The sequence below is a fragment of the Lithobates pipiens genome, unplaced genomic scaffold (assembly GCF_037356315.1).
Source record: "Lithobates pipiens isolate NorthernLeopardFrog02 unplaced genomic scaffold, aLitPip1_a1.2 Scaffold_23, whole genome shotgun sequence".
NCBI classification, from domain to species: domain Eukaryota; kingdom Metazoa; phylum Chordata; class Amphibia; order Anura; family Ranidae; genus Lithobates; species Lithobates pipiens.
In genome coordinates this window covers 312215429-312230754 of record NW_027507785.1, presented here as the reverse complement: position 1 = coordinate 312230754, position 15326 = coordinate 312215429, and the positions used below count along the sequence as shown (strand labels likewise).

Below are 15326 nucleotides of genomic sequence, written 5' to 3'. Positions count from 1 at the left end.
TTTTTAAGCAAAATAAGAGTTTTTTTGCAAGAGGATTTTAGAATTGCTAACCAGTCTGGGTTCTAACCGTTTTTTTTTTTTATTTCCTTCAGTCACGGCCATTCAGTCCCCCTGTTCACTCTTCCAGTCCACCTCCGGTCGCCCCTCTAGCCCGAGCTGAGAGCACCTCATCTATTTCCTCAGCCACGTCTCTGAGTGCAGCCACCACACCGACAGTTGGTAAATGGCACTTTTTATATTCCTATTTTACATTGTTTGTTTTTTTGTTTTCATGTTTGTGGCGTTCTGTGTACATTGACATACTCCTCCTCGTTTCATGTTGGCATCACATATACTCTATATCAGTGATTCTCTACCAGGGTTCCTCCAGAGGTTGCTAGGGGTTCCTCCAGAGGTTGCTAGGGGTTTCTTCCGCATTGGGCAATTTCTGCCTCTCAGATAAGTTCCCACTGATACCATTGATCTTTTTAACTATCTGTAAAGCGCTAATTCTTCCCAATGACCACAAGTGAAAGGACCATTCTTCCCACTGACCATCACACTAATGTATCATGAGTTGTAGATTTCAAAATTTTAGCAGGGGTTCCCTGAGACCAGAGAATAATTTCAAGGGTTCCTCTGTGTTGAAAAGGTTGAGAGGCTGCTCTATATTATTTGGTCGAATTATAAGTACAATCCCTCGTACTTCAAACCTAGTAACTTAAAAGTACAACTACATAAAAACTGATTGCCCAATGTGGTCTAATAACTGCTCCAATAGGTAATTTGTGCATCATCACCACCGTATAGCGTTCTATTGGTCACCAGTGCCAAACGTTGAGTCCATTTACACTGCTGTATATCCAAAAACATTTTCGACATTTTTGTTAGCACGGTTTTAGCTTTTTAAAAATTCATTATGGCGAGTTTATCTTGTAGTTTTGTATATGTGAAAAACATACTAAAACGCACCAAAATGTATTCTTAAAATGTGAAAACACCTTTAAGCCCCCCTTTCACACCGAATATGGCTTTGACATCGCACAACTTCACTTGAAATTGCACGATTTCAAAGCCGCAGGTCAGTGCGACTTGGCAGATATCTGTGTGACTTGATGCACTGAGGTTTATGCAAGTCGCACCTGAAATTTCCAAAAATAGTGCAGGAACCTTTTTTCAAATCGGTGCTGTACCGCAAAGTTGGCGTGTCACCAATTTCAACAGATTCTTTGCCGACAATAGGGTGTGACTTGTCATGCGATTTGGACCTGTCAAATCCTATAACAAGTCCCACCTGAGACTAAATCTTGGGGACGGTGGTGAGCATAATTAGAGTGCATCTCTCTAGCCGGGACACAGATGGTGTAGAAAAAAAAATAAAACATGCAGGGGTTCTGAAGTTTCAAAACTTTATCACAAACTAAAAAAAAAAAAAAAACTTTTGGCCTTAGATGCCAAGATCGAATTTTCTAAAGAATTTTCTTTTGAAAATCTTATCTAAAAATTTTCGTTCGTATTTCGCACCATTAGTGGGCTGCGGCATTAGTGGATTTTTGTGCGGCAATCACGTTGGAAATTTTTCTTGAAAAACAAACGATTTTCTAATCAATGATGGGAGAATCGTGCGAGAAATGTAATCGAAAAAGAAATGTGCATGTGCAAGAAAAGAAAATTCCTGGAAAGAAAAGAAGATTCCCAGCCATGAAAATTCTTTTTTGTAGCAACTTGTGGTGAAATTGAAGGCTTGGTTGGCCGAATTTCGAAATCAGTGGTGGCGCCAACCGATCACAAAACACACAAATCTTCTGATTTTTCAAAGGGAAATTCTTTTGAAATTTGACCATGCATGGCCAGCCTAATGCCCTGTACACACGGTCGGAAATTCCAACGGAAAAGGTCTGATCGGATTATATTGTCGGAAAATCCGATCGCGTGTGTGCTCTATCGGACTTTTTCCGTCAGCTATTCCAACGGAAAAAATTTGAGAGTAGGCTCTAAAAAAAATTCCGACAAAAAAATCTGGTCTGACTTTTTCCGATCGTTTGTAGAGAATTCTGACGGACAAAGTGCCACGCATGCTCAGATCAAATTACGAGACCAAAGCTATTGGCTACTAGCCTGAACTTAGTCCCATCGTACGCAACGAACGTCACCACGTTCCGAACTTTTCTGACAACTTTGCCAACGGATTTTCTGACAACTTTGTCCAACTGTGTGTATTCAACACCAGTTTCAGACAAAATCCGTTGGGGAAAAAAATCAGACGGATTTTGTGGTTGGAATGTCCGACTGTGTGTACAGGGCATAAGAGTCTTTTGGTATGTTAACTAAAATAACAGTCTGATTCAGATACCTTTCCTGGAGAATGAAGCAATGGTTGCCTGGCTATGATGGTAACACTTTGGCTTTTGAGTCCCTGGATCAAGCATTAAGCAATTTAGGATATAATTCTCAATGCTTGTTCTAGAGCAGGGATTTAGAATTAAAGTGGACCTGAACTCAAAGATTTAAGATTTTCTGTCTTATAGGAAACCTTAATGTTAAAGCTATATTACATGTATGGATATTATAGCATAGTTACATTTCTCTAGCTTGGACCAATGCAAGTAAGCATATACCATACCCGTGGAATCCCTGTGGAAACTAAAAGTCTCTGCTACTAGTGATCACTGTTATCTTTTGGGTCTGGTGCCGAGCAGCTGCCTTGCTGGATTGTGAACGTGGGAATTGCTCACTCTGCACAGGCACCATGCGCATAATGCCTTGCATTTTACTCAGTGAATGCAAGGTGCTCTCTGATTGAACTAGATGGAGATTGTGAAGTCACTGCCCCGCCTTGCCACCTCTTTCAGTCGGAGGACACCTTGCAAAGGGATCCCACAGGTATTGCATATGCATACTTTGTTCAAGAAAACTATGCTTTAAAATCTATACCTGGAAATCAGCAGTACCCTAAACATAGTTCTTTTGTCCTAAATTACTCCTGAAAAATAGCAGTGCCCATTCTGTGTCTGGGCACTCCCGTTCTGTAGGCTCTCTATATCTGCAGTGCGAGATCATCCAAGGCAGGGGTCTCCAATCTTTCTACAGAAAGGGCCACTTTACTGTCGACCAGACCGGTCAGACGGTAGCCAGTGGGAGTAGAAAATGTCCCGGCGTCAGTGGGAGAAGTTGTGACCCATGTTTTGTATTAGGGGAGGAGTAGTGCCCCATCATTGGTATCAGTGGGAGGAATAGTGCAAAATCATTGGTTTAATTGGAAGGAATAGTGCCCCAAGGGCTGGATAAAGGCAAGCAGAGGGCTGCAGTTTGGAGACCACTGATCTAAGGCTAGCCATACTCAGTTCGAATCTCAGCTGGTTCAGCAGGAACCGACTGAGATTCAAACCATTAATGGGCAGGCTGAATGTACCAAGTTGATCCATACTTGGGTACAGCCAGTCTGCCATTTTCTCTTCCAATTTTTGCAAGTGGCCTCTATAGCTGTTAGCGATATTCACTGTCTTCTCCTTCCCCCTCCGCAGGAAGAAAACAATTGCTCGGCAGGAGGGATTCCCCTGTCAACACGGTCTGTGTTGATGGGGGTATCGTGCAAATTATTTCTGCTGCTTAATGCTCCTTGCTGGAGAGTAAGCTGCCCCTGAGCACCTGCATTGCAAGGAACTACCTGCTTCTGTTTCATCCATTCTGTAAATCTGTGCTTTCTCCACCTCTCCTGTTACTTTTTGATCATTATACCACCAGTCATTAGGGGGCTGCTCTGACGTAAGGAAGCAAAGGCCTGCTTCTCTACCAAGATGGCCTCCTTCACACAAAAACACCTCGCAAAGAAAGGCATGGCAAGTCAATAATAAGATAAAGAGTGGCTGCAGAAAGCCTAACGGTAATACTGGTTGCAAGTCCTTTGCCCTATGCTTGCCTTTTTTAGTCACAGCTTTGACAGTACAGGTCCTCTTCAAAGCCAAAGGATCCACATGATAGGCTGACAAGGAATGTGATAGAGAGATTAGCAGTGGAAATCTCTCTCTGTGCAGGTGAAAATCCATGAAAATGCAATCTTTAATAACTAGGCATAGCAAAGTTTTATGGAGATGTTGAAAGTGCTGCTACCAATCGGGTTTCCTGAGTAAAGAAAAAAAAAAAGACTTCTGATTGGTTGCTTCGTGTTGCTTCTATTTGCATGTGGCTGTTTTTATTGTTAAAAGCTTTGCCGTGTTTAGACTCGCCGCTCTAAACTGCAGATCTGACACTTGACCTGAATATCATGCCAGTATGCCGCTTTTGTCTCTGCTTCCACTTGTGCTTTGTAATGACCCTGTACTTACGTTGTGTTTTTTATTCTTTGTGATTTATTCTATTGCATGCTGGGCAGTATATTTTGCTTAACATGAACCTTGTGTAAAGACCTAACATTCTAACCGAATTTTCTGCTTTGCTTACTATGGCATTGTAAACTAACTGACACGCATAAAGGTATGTTTTGTCTAAACCGCTAACTTAATACATTTTAGCTAACAGAGAATGCCAAAATGTTAAGAACATTAACCGTACAACCAAATGCACATTTAAAAAAAAAAAAAAAAAGTCTACGATCTTGCATGCCAAAAGGTTTGTAATTCTCTTCAGCCAGCACCTAGGGACCTCACTTTTTCCACTATATATGAGTAATACAGTTTGCTCACTTACTTGCCACAGACTGATTGGACAGTGAAAGGACATATGACGCTGATGAGGTCTTCATGCTCTCCTCCTTTTAGCCATCTTCCAGGGTTAGAGCCCTTTCACACTGAGGCAGTTTTCTGGCATTTTAGCGCTTGTAAAGCACCTGAAATCTGCCTCCTGAGTGCTTTCACACTGGGGCGGTGCGCCCGTGGGACGTTAGAAAAATTCCTGCAAGCAGCATCCTTTGAGCAGTTTGGAAGCGCTGTATACAACACTCCCAAAACACCCCTGCCCATTACAATGAATGGGCAGCGCTTCCGAAGCGCCTGAAAAGTGCTTCAGAAGTGCCGCAAAACACGGGCATTTTAACCCCTTCTTCGTCCTCTAGCGGGAGTTAAAAGCGCCCTGCTAGCAGCCGAAAGGCACCGCTAAAACGAGTGGTCCTTTAGCGCTAACACACGGGCGGCCCCAGTGTGAAAGGGGTCTTATGGTTTTACAGCGCAATGCAGTAGAGCTTGATTGGCCTACAGAGTGGCTTGAAATGCTGCCTCCTCCTGCTGTGCAGAGCATTACATTACCAATATAAAATACATATTGGGGTATTATATAAATAGTAAAACCAAAGAAAATTCCCAGCTCAACTCACCAACCAGCCTGCAACCAACCAAATTATCAGTACACGTTAAAAAAAAACAGTTTGCGCACATTTGCAAATGCTTTTGCTGCCGAGCCACTTCACGGCACCCCAGTATTATCTGCAGTCCTAACTATATAAATTATTGAGAGCCTCCACAGTGGAAGCACGTGCGTTTATAATGGATAGAGGGCAGGTGAGCTTTTGCTGCCATTGTGCTTTATGCTGGGTGTCCAGTGTGCCCCTGTGCCTTTAAAGAGGAGTAGGCTCCCTCCAGGCATACCTTTTAAAAGCAGAGAAGAATCAAGTATTCTAAGTGCAGTGTTCTTCCCTTCCATAAATGCACCTTTTGAACTTTCTAGAAAATTTGGAGGAACAGGCAATGCCATAGCACAGACCCCAAGCTCCTTGCACCTCATAACCCTCTTTTCTTCTAGGAGGGTTTAATTGCTGTCTGTCCTGGCCCAGCTCCTCTGCCACTCCCCTCACATTCCTACATAAACTTTTATGTAGCTACTGGAGGAGGAGTGAAGAGGAATACTATAGCGCAGTGATGGTGAACCTTGGCACCCCAGGTGTTTTGGAACTACATTTCCCATGATGCTCATGCATTCTGCAGTGTAGTTGAACATCATGGGAAATGTAGTTTCAAAACATCTGGGGTGCCAAGGTTCACCATCAGTGGTATAGTGTCACTTGAGTAACAGCTCTGAGTCTGCTGGGGCTGCTGATATCGCATCCAACATGGCGGCAACCAGCATCCCAAGACTTTTGGATGTCTGCAAAAGAGAGGCTTTTATAGGTTATAACTTTCATAAAATACTATAAATAGACATATAATCTAATAGGAAGATTATTGTTAAAATTGTCAGGTGGGTCTTTTTAAAGAGAAGTTCTGCCTGGGGAAACAAAATACTGTAGCTGCTGACTTTTAATATATGGACACTTATATGTCCAGGGAGCCTGTGATGTCGGCATACCAGCCAATTTTTGGATAGACTCCCGGGTGCTGTCGCCGCCATTCTTAGTAAGGGAAACCGTCGGTGAAGCCTTTCTAATTGGCCCGGCGACGTGGAAGGATGGGGGCGGAGGCTGAACTTCTGAGGGAGTGGGCCATGGCTCTGTCTTCCAGAAGTGGGGTAGGGTTACTGTAAAAAACAGAGGGGGGGTGGGCGGGGGACAGGGGGGGCAGGAGTTTCAATTTTGGGTGGAACTCCGCTTTAAGTATTAGGCAGGGTGATATTTTTTACTATTTTTCATTTGGCAACCGTCACTTTAAGACAAACAGTTTCCCACAGAAACCCTGGTCTGCTGGTCGTATGATGTGTGATGTCATTGCACTGTCTTTGTCACAGCAGTCATGCAGGTTTCTGTCTCACATAGGGGGTTATTTACTAAAGGCAAATCCACTGTGCACTTCCAAGGGCAGTGCAGTCGCTGTAGATCTGAGGGGGACATGCAAGGAAAATAAAGACTGTAATTTTTGCTTGCACGTGATTGGATGATAAAATCAGCAGAGCTTCCCCTTGTTTCAGATCTTCCCCGACCCCAGATCTACAGCGACTGCACTTGTAGTGCAGAGGGGATTTGCCTAAATCAGCCCCATAGTGTCCTTAGAGACTTCAAAGGCTGGGATTGCATAATAATCTAAGAATTACGTTCCCTCTCTGCTGTCTGAGCATTACAACATGGTAGCCCTATAATGCAGCACACACTGGAAGAAGCATAACATATGTATAAGCACGCAGGGACAGTAATCATTTTTGTGTGATTATTGAAATTCGATATTATTCAGAGTGTTTTTCTAATAGGATCTTAATGCAAGGTTCTCCTTTAAATCTAGCTTAACATTTCGCAGCCATCTAATGATCTAAACACGTATACACAGTTAAACTGCTCAGCTGGGTTTATTAATTATTAATTCATTGGGATCTGTTTACAAAAAGTGGAGAATATTAAAATAGGACAAAGTGGGGAACTTGCTCACAGTAACCAATCAGGTTCCATCTTTTATTCTATGGGTTAAAGTGGTTGTAAACCTCTACATATACCCAGTGAAGTGATTGGCCTCAGCTAATACACAGAGATAAAACAAATCCTCCTACATAAGTTGTACCTGCAGCCATTGAAAACGCAGATTTTATGGAGCATCTCTCAGCTCTGAAAAGCAGGGGTCAGTGAAGTGAGCTGATTGTAGGGAACAGAGCTGAGAATGGTAATCGCAGGCTGTGTGCTGGAGCTCCCTCCCTTGTCTTCCTTTTTCTCTTGGTGTCAGGAAAACTTGTCAGAAGAAACTCATTCTAATAGCAGAGGAAAAAGGCAGCAGACACAAATGACACTTAGGTTGGCCACGGGTCGCAGGTAAGCGATTCACTAAATTCCCCCATCAGCAGACTGTGTTGATGCGAGAATCCCTCCTGCCGGGCCATTGGGGGTGGGGGAGCCATCCCTGCCAAGAGAAGACATGGATTATCGCTAGCAGCCTAGCGATGATCACAAGAGAATCGGGCAGGCTGGTTGTACCCAAGCTGATTGATCAATCAACTTGGTACATTCAGCCTGCCCACACTTGGCTCAATCTCAGCCGGTTCAGAAGGAAGTGGCCGAGATTTGAACCGTGGCTACACACTATAGAGCAGTATGTTTTGTTCACATTTGCTGTCTGAGGTTTACAACCACTTTAAGGCTCAACTCCAGGTTTTTCCGAGTACCCTTTCTCCTTCACTCAAGCCTGCTGTTGAAGCAAACCCTCAAATTCTTTTTTTTTTTGTATTTATACTTTTTTTGGAACGGTCTCCAATGCAGTCACATGAGGCCCTGGGTCCTCCTGTAGTGGTGGTGAGCTGTTGCTAGTAATGCGGAGAATGATGCCACATAGTGACTTGGGTGCTATGCACTGCTTTATTCATTTGTGAGCCCAAGTTGGCTTGATGTCACACCCATAAGGGGTGTGTTCTTGACACCCTGGGCTCACATGAAGTGACACCTGCTACAGTAACATGTTACACCCTGAATATGGGTGTAACATGTTACGAAAGGTGAACTTATCCTTTAAACCCTCGTGATTTTTCACCTCAATACAATCCATGCATTGAGCTGAAAAACCTCTTACAGTGCAGCAGCCCCCCAGTGCCCCCGTTTTACTTACCTGACCCCTCTCTTTCTTGCACCCGGGACAAGCACACCAGCTCTAGTCGGTGTCTCGTGTCCTGTTTTGGCTAGATTAATAGCAGCACAGCAATTGGCTTTCGCTGCTGTCAATCAAAACCAATGACACAGGTTCCGGGGCGGGGCCTGAGTCCTGCTGTCTGTTTCAAATGAGGCAGCAGCAAGACACGGGAGAACGCTTCTCTGGCGGGGCAATTGAGAAGAGGAGGAGCCACAAGTGCTACTGAGGGACCCCAGAAGAGGTGGATCAGGGCCACTCTGTGCAAAACTAACTGTGAAGAGGAGGCAAGTATGACGTTTTGTTTAAAAAAAAAAAAAAAAAAAAAAAACACGAACCTTTACAACCCCTTACAAGCTTTACAACTTTAAACTTTACAACATTAAAGCTTACAAGCTTTACAACCCCTTACAAGCTGGGGGGAAAATTTTTTTGTAAAACAAATTTTTGGGGTTTTTAAATATGGAATCTGATAGGCTACCATGGGCAGCCACGCCACTCTTGTTCAGGTCTGTTGTCAAAATGCACCAACCAATCCGATATCTGCCTCCTGTGTGATTGGTAGACGGTGCACCAGCCTTGGAACTGTCTTACTGAACAATCTCCATTTATTCAGAACCCGACCTTGCTCTGTAGACCGCTCTGTGAAAGTGATAGTTCATATGGCATTGTCACTTTATTGCATGGCTTGGCTTTTGTTCGCTGTTTTCATGTATCCCTCCTTCTTTTAACTGTGACATCAGAAGGTGATGCTTTTGCTGACAAACGGTCGCAGTTTGACAGACGTGACACGCCTACAGGTACTGTACTCTGATGGGAATGGTGTATAGGTTCTAGAGGCGTTAGTAGTATCTTCTGTGTTTGTGGCCCATTTAGTGCTGAGCCTGCAGCGCTCTCCTTTATTGTGAAATACAGACCGAATCTAAGAAGTGTCTGTATTGCCCAATGCAACCAATCAGTTTCCAGATATCTTTTTCTCAGTGAAGGGTATACAATTAATTTCTTTCAACGCCATTGTTATCCCATTGCTTGTTTAACCACATGAGCCCTGATATCTCCTTACCTGCTGCTTTAAACTGCTAACCTCTGCAATAACCGTGTAAGACTAGGAATGGTGTGACGTTGATCTGGTATAGGGTTGCCACATGGATTGACGCAGATGTCCTTTTAGTTCCCTTTCTGAATCAAATGCAAAGCAGTTTTATTTTTCTAGGTACTACTAGTGATGGTATTTATTAACTGGAACCTGTCAGGACAGAAATTTGAGAACGGTCAATGATGACCTGTTGTTTAGACCCTTTCACACCGAGCCGCCTAGGGCGTCAATGGTAAAGTGTCGCTAGCGACGTTTTAGAAACACTATTTGGCCGCTAGCGGGGGGGGGGGGGCGGTTTTACCCCCTCTAAAAGGCCAAATAGCGGTTAAATCCGCCTGCAAAACGCCTCCGGATCGGCTCTTTGCCGGCGGTATCGCAGCGTTGCCCCATTGGTTTCAATGGGGAGCAGTGGTGGAGGAGCGGTGAGTTCACCACTCCAAAGAAGCTGCTGGCAAGACCTTTTGTGATGCCCTGCCAGCGCACCGTTCCAGTGTGAAAGCCCTCTGGTTTTCACACTGGAGTGAATGGAACCGATTTTTTTCAGGCGCTATGCAAACGCTTTTTTTAGCGCTGTAGCACCTGAAAAATGCCCACAGTGTGAAAGGGGTCTAAAGGTTCACGTTCCTGGAATGTCTTTTTTTTTTTTTTTTTTTTTTTTTTTTTTTTTATTCCTTTGTTCTCTATAGTCACTGATCGGGAGCAAATGTACAGACAATGAAATGTCGGCACAACTGACCTACATGCAAGTTGTCTGCAGGCAAGCAATTCTCTAAGCAGTTCCTGGCACATTTTTGTCCTCATTAGTATGCTTATGTTCAGGTATCATAGGATCACCATTGAATTCAAAGGGGGGGGATTTACTAAAACTGGAGAGTGCAAAATCTGGTGCAGCTCTGCATAGAAACCAATCAGCTTCCAGTTTTTTTCTTTTGTCAAGCTTAAAGGGTAACTCCACTTGCGGGGGAAGTCAAATAAAAAGAAAATACAGCATATACAATTGCGACACAAGTCATATTGTAATTGAATGTTATCAAAAATGACCTTTCCTTTTCGATCTGCAGCTGTGATTTTCTGTAAAATGCAATATGTGGTGTTCTCTACACAGATGGAGTACAGGACGCCCCCCAGATATGCTCTAAAGCCCCTTTTACACTGGGGCCGACCCTGCATCAGCAGTAAAGCGTTGCTTGTTTTAGCGGTGCTTTACCGCTGTTTAAGCAATGCTTTTTAGCCAAAGAAGGGGTTAAAAGTGCCAGTGTTGCTATTGGCTATTCATTTCAAAGGCCAGAGCGTTTTGGGAGCAATATATACAGCGCTCCCAAACCGCCCCAAAGATGCTGCTTGCAGGACTTTTCCTAACGTGTTGCAAGCACACCGCCCCAGTGTGAAAAGTCACACTGAAATTGATGGGAGGCAGTTTTCAGGAGCTTTACAGGCACTATTTCTAGCGCTAAAATGCCTGAAAACCGCTTCTGTGTGAAAGGGGTCTTGGATACAAGTCAAGTTTCATCCATCCCCTGCAACAAAAAAAATCCTTTTTGGTGAGATACTTCCAATAGGAAATCATGTCTAAAGGGATGCAGACCCTGCAATTTTCCTCAGAGCTTTTCAGGTGCAGCAGCTGGTTGATAATTAAGAAACCACTCCCATTCAACTCGCTCTGTACATGGACACAGAAAAACACACAGGGATTTCTTCAGAATAACAAAAGGTAGGAATCTGCAACGATATTTGTCAAAATCCTTGTAACGTACATAGATAACGTAGATATTTCCCTCGGCAAAAGTGGACTCACACTTTAAAGTGTAAAACATTCTATGCATAAATGTAAAAAAACCTTCTGTGTGCTGCCCCCCCCCCCCCCCATAGCCCCCCTTATACTCACTTGACCTCCCTTGATCCAGCGATGTGCACGAGAGAGCCTCTGTTGTCCCAGGACTCCCTCTGCTCATTGGCTGAGACAGCAGCTGGAGCATCTGCAGTCAATCACAGCCATTAGCCAATGGGGGGAGGGGGGGCCGCGGCTCTGTGTCTTACGGAGCAGGGCTCGGGAGCAAGCATGCGCTGGTGCCCCCATAGCAAGAGGCTTGTTATTGGGTGCACTAGTCAAGGGGGAGGAGCCAGTAGCGCCAGCGGGGACCCAAGAAGAGGAGGATCGGGGCTGCTCTGTGCAAAACCACTGCACAGAGCAGGTAAATATAACATGTTTGTTCTTTTTTTGTTTTTTTTAAAGTCGAACCTTTAATGCCACTTTAATTGAATAAGCTGAAGTTAGAAACCAATTAACTACAATGCACAGCTGCACCAGATTTCGCACTCTCCAGTTTTAGTAAATCAACCTCATAGTTTCTCCAATGCACCTCAACCCCCTCTATGCTTGGTCTAATCTGGTTGCTGCAGCAGTGTTTTCCAAGGTGTAACGAAGGCAAAGTGGTGGTAAAAAAAAAAATGTGTCCCTGCATGTAAAAGGCCTAACAAAAGGAAGATCATTTATAACACAACATAAGCACAAAGAGGGACCTCTGCTGCCCTTGGCTCACTGTACACGGCTTGAATCCTAAAGAAAGTGGCAACCCTATCCCAGAATCCTTTGCACGAGGCGTGCTAGACTCAGCCAGGGGCATGTTTCATGTGCAGAGCTTGGACTCATCTCCTCATCGCAGATCTAACAAATCTCAAATATGATCCTGCTGCACAATGCATGACGGTTTTTCCTTTGCTTTATTAAGATCTGGACTAGGATCGGTATGTGGATAAACATTACAAGCATTACAAGCCATTTATTCCAAAACCTTTGTGAATTTTAAAGCCATGGGTCATTAATTGAGTGCTCCTTAGGCTTAGACAACCTGTGTTGATGCAGGTTAAGCCTAGTACACGTGAGCTGAATGTCAGGCGACATCGTCCCTGTGGGTTGAACTGTTAGGCTTTATGTAGATGAAAAGAGGGAGGGTGTTCTTCAGCCCTAACACACTTTTTGTTCTAAGGTGACACTCTGCTTCCACAGCTACAGTACAGTAAGTGAGCGTTGTCACCCTAGGAGAGGAAGTGTGATATACTGGCAGGATCACCAGGTAAAAATAAAGGGGGGAAAAAAAGAAAGAAAGCGAATGCAGTCACCACATCTAAGGAATGGTAAACTGCAATATGTTGCACTTTTTTGTTATTGGATTTCAGAAACACTTTAGGATGGTGTGGTCTGCTTGACAATAAACACGAAGTCCAGCCAGAACAAGTTTTAAGTTGAGTTTAGTGATCTACTGGCCGTTTACAGTGAGAATTCCCTAAGGCCCCTTTCACACTGGGGTGGCGTCGGCGGTAATGTGCCACTATTTTTAGCGGCACTTTACTGGCGTATTTGCAGAGGTATTCTGCCGCTAGTGGGGTTCTTTTGCTGCTAGAAGGACTTTTTTTTACCGTCCTGCCAGCGCACCGCTCCAGTGTGAAAGGCCCCGGACTTTCACACTGGAGTGTGAGGAGCGGCTCTTTCAGGGCACTTTGCGGGCGCATTTTTAGCACTGTAGTGCCTGCAAAGTGCCCCTTGTGAAAGGGGTCTACTGGGATTTTTTGACTTCTCCCTCAGAATTAAGCAGCAGTTGTGCCTTAAAGTGGCTGTAAACTGTTCCATATACCCAGTGAAGTGAAAGGCCTCAGGTAATGCACAGTGATAAATGAAATCTTTCTACATAAGTCGTACCTGTTTATCTGCAGCCTTCTCTTCTTTACATTGTTCAACGTGCAGAATATATAAAGCTTGTCTGAGCTGCCAGAAAAACGGGTGGAGAGCTGCAGTCACGCTCTGCAGAGCTTAGTTAGAAAAGCTCTGAGAGCTGATTGGATGGAAGAGACAACCCCCCATCCCCCGCACACAGGACCAGAACTGAGGCGGTCACCTCCTCTGTCACCTTTTTTTTCTTAGCGTCAGGAAATCTTGTCAGAAGTGACTCGTACTGATAGCAGAGGAGCGAGGCAGAAGACGGCAATGATGCTTAGGCCGGCCATATACTGTTCAAATCTCAGCCAGTGTTCTGGCATATTCAGTCCGGCCATCATATAGCGTCCGCCCCGTACTGCGCATTACGGGGCAGAAGAAGCTTCGTAAAATTTCCGAAGCTGAACGGCGCCTGCGCCGTGAGTGGAGGTGGTAGCCCCACCATCCAAGCGGACATAGGGTTGTGAAAATTAGACGGTCGCTCGCCACGCTTTGGGCTCGGCCTCGCTGCGCTCAGCTCTTTTTTATTCCTACTCTATGTCCACTTGGATGGTGGGGCTAGAACCTGGACTCAGTGAGCAGGCGCCGTTCATCCTCTGCTATTTTTGGAATCTGTGTTGCTGTGTACTGCGCACAGCGGACACTATCTGATGGGGGACCTTATATGATAAGACACCAGTTCTGAAGGAATGGGCCAAGATTCGAACCGGTAATGGGCAGGCTGAATGTACCAAGTTGATCAATCAATCAACTTGGGTACAAGCAGCCTGCTGGATTCTCTTCCAATTATCACCGCTGCTATAGCCGCTAGCGATAATCACTGTCTGCTCCCAGCGGGGATGGTTTTCCTACATCAGCATGGTTTGTGTTGACCAAGGAATCGAGCAAATTTCTTTCCTACAACCCGTGGTTTCAGGAAATAAATTTGCTCCGTGTATGGCTGACCTTAGTGCTCTTAATTGAGGCACATTATAAAGGGATATGCTTTGTTCATATTTCATGTCTCAGGTTTACAACCACTTTAAGTAAAAGATTGCACTGGGGCTCATCTCATGGCTGTGGAGAGCGATAAGCAACAAGAAGGTGACCTAACAAATCAGCACCCACCCAAAAATGCAGAATCAGTTTTGGGTGGAAATTACGTTTTAAAAGTGTTGCCTTTTCGTTAGATTGTTGTACTTTTGTCACCATCATCGGAAAGTATAGAATATGAGGTGTTCCCTCCATGTAGAAAACATGACCTACAGTACCATTCCCCAACCCAAATCTCTAGTGTTGTCCTGCTCTGACTGTATGTCCTTCTTTCTCCTCTCTTGTAACCTCCTCCCATCCCGCCCCCCAACCCTTTCCACACAGAGAATGAACAGCCTTCCCTCATTTGGTTTGACAGAGGAAAGTTTTATTTGACTTTTGAAGGTAAGTAGTGCACAGCATACCAAAAGTACCTGCCCCGTCCTCCCCCCTGCCTGAAGTTCTGCCTGCATAGTCTAGATGCTTTCTGATGATCTCCTGACCTACTTGGGGAGTTAAGCTTGCTTTGCGGTCACAGCACATGGGCACATTTTGCTGCTTGTCAAGGTTGAAGGTCACATTGTTGCATCTTCCCTTCTCAGCATTGCCAATTCATCTGTGTTATTACCAACATACAGTCATGTCAAAATGTAAGTACACCTCATGGGGATTGTTGACTTTTCCCACATATTTGAACAGGCAAACAGATCTTTATTCAAACAGTACCTACAGATAAAGATGACATACTTAAAGGACATGACCTTGACACGATCTAAATCAGTGGTCTCCAAACTGCGTTCCTGGGGCCAGATGCAGCCCTTTGCTTGTCTTTAACTGACCCTTGGGGCATTTTTATTCTTGCTGATACAAGACACTATTCTGCCAACTGGCACTAATATTGGGGCTCTATTCCTCCCAATGATACCAGAGATGGGACACTGCTCCTCCCCTTAATACCAAAAGTGGCCATGTTTACTCCCACTGATACCAAGAAAAATGTCCAGTCCCACTGGCCACAGTCCGGCCCACCCCATAAAGACTGAAGAACAATAAAATGGCCCTTTGT

The 15326-nt window shown here is 44.5% G+C and overlaps 1 protein-coding gene across 6 annotated transcripts in view; it reads left to right on the top strand.

Moving 5' to 3' along the window:
- Window positions 1-15326, top strand: part of SGIP1 (SH3GL interacting endocytic adaptor 1) — a 250209-nt gene that overhangs the window by 177969 nt on the left and 56914 nt on the right. For 2 of the 6 annotated variants that reach the window (XM_077450529.1, XM_077450527.1), the window contains exons 14-15: window positions 93-219; window positions 9185-9241. In XM_077450529.1, the coding sequence (XP_077306655.1) occupies window positions 93-219; window positions 9185-9241 (184 nt within the window). Of the gene's footprint in view, window positions 1-92; window positions 220-9184; window positions 9242-14605; window positions 14666-15326 lie in introns of all 6 variants that reach the window. The other 4 variants (XM_077450532.1, XM_077450530.1, XM_077450533.1 and 1 more) reach the window with 3 other exon arrangements.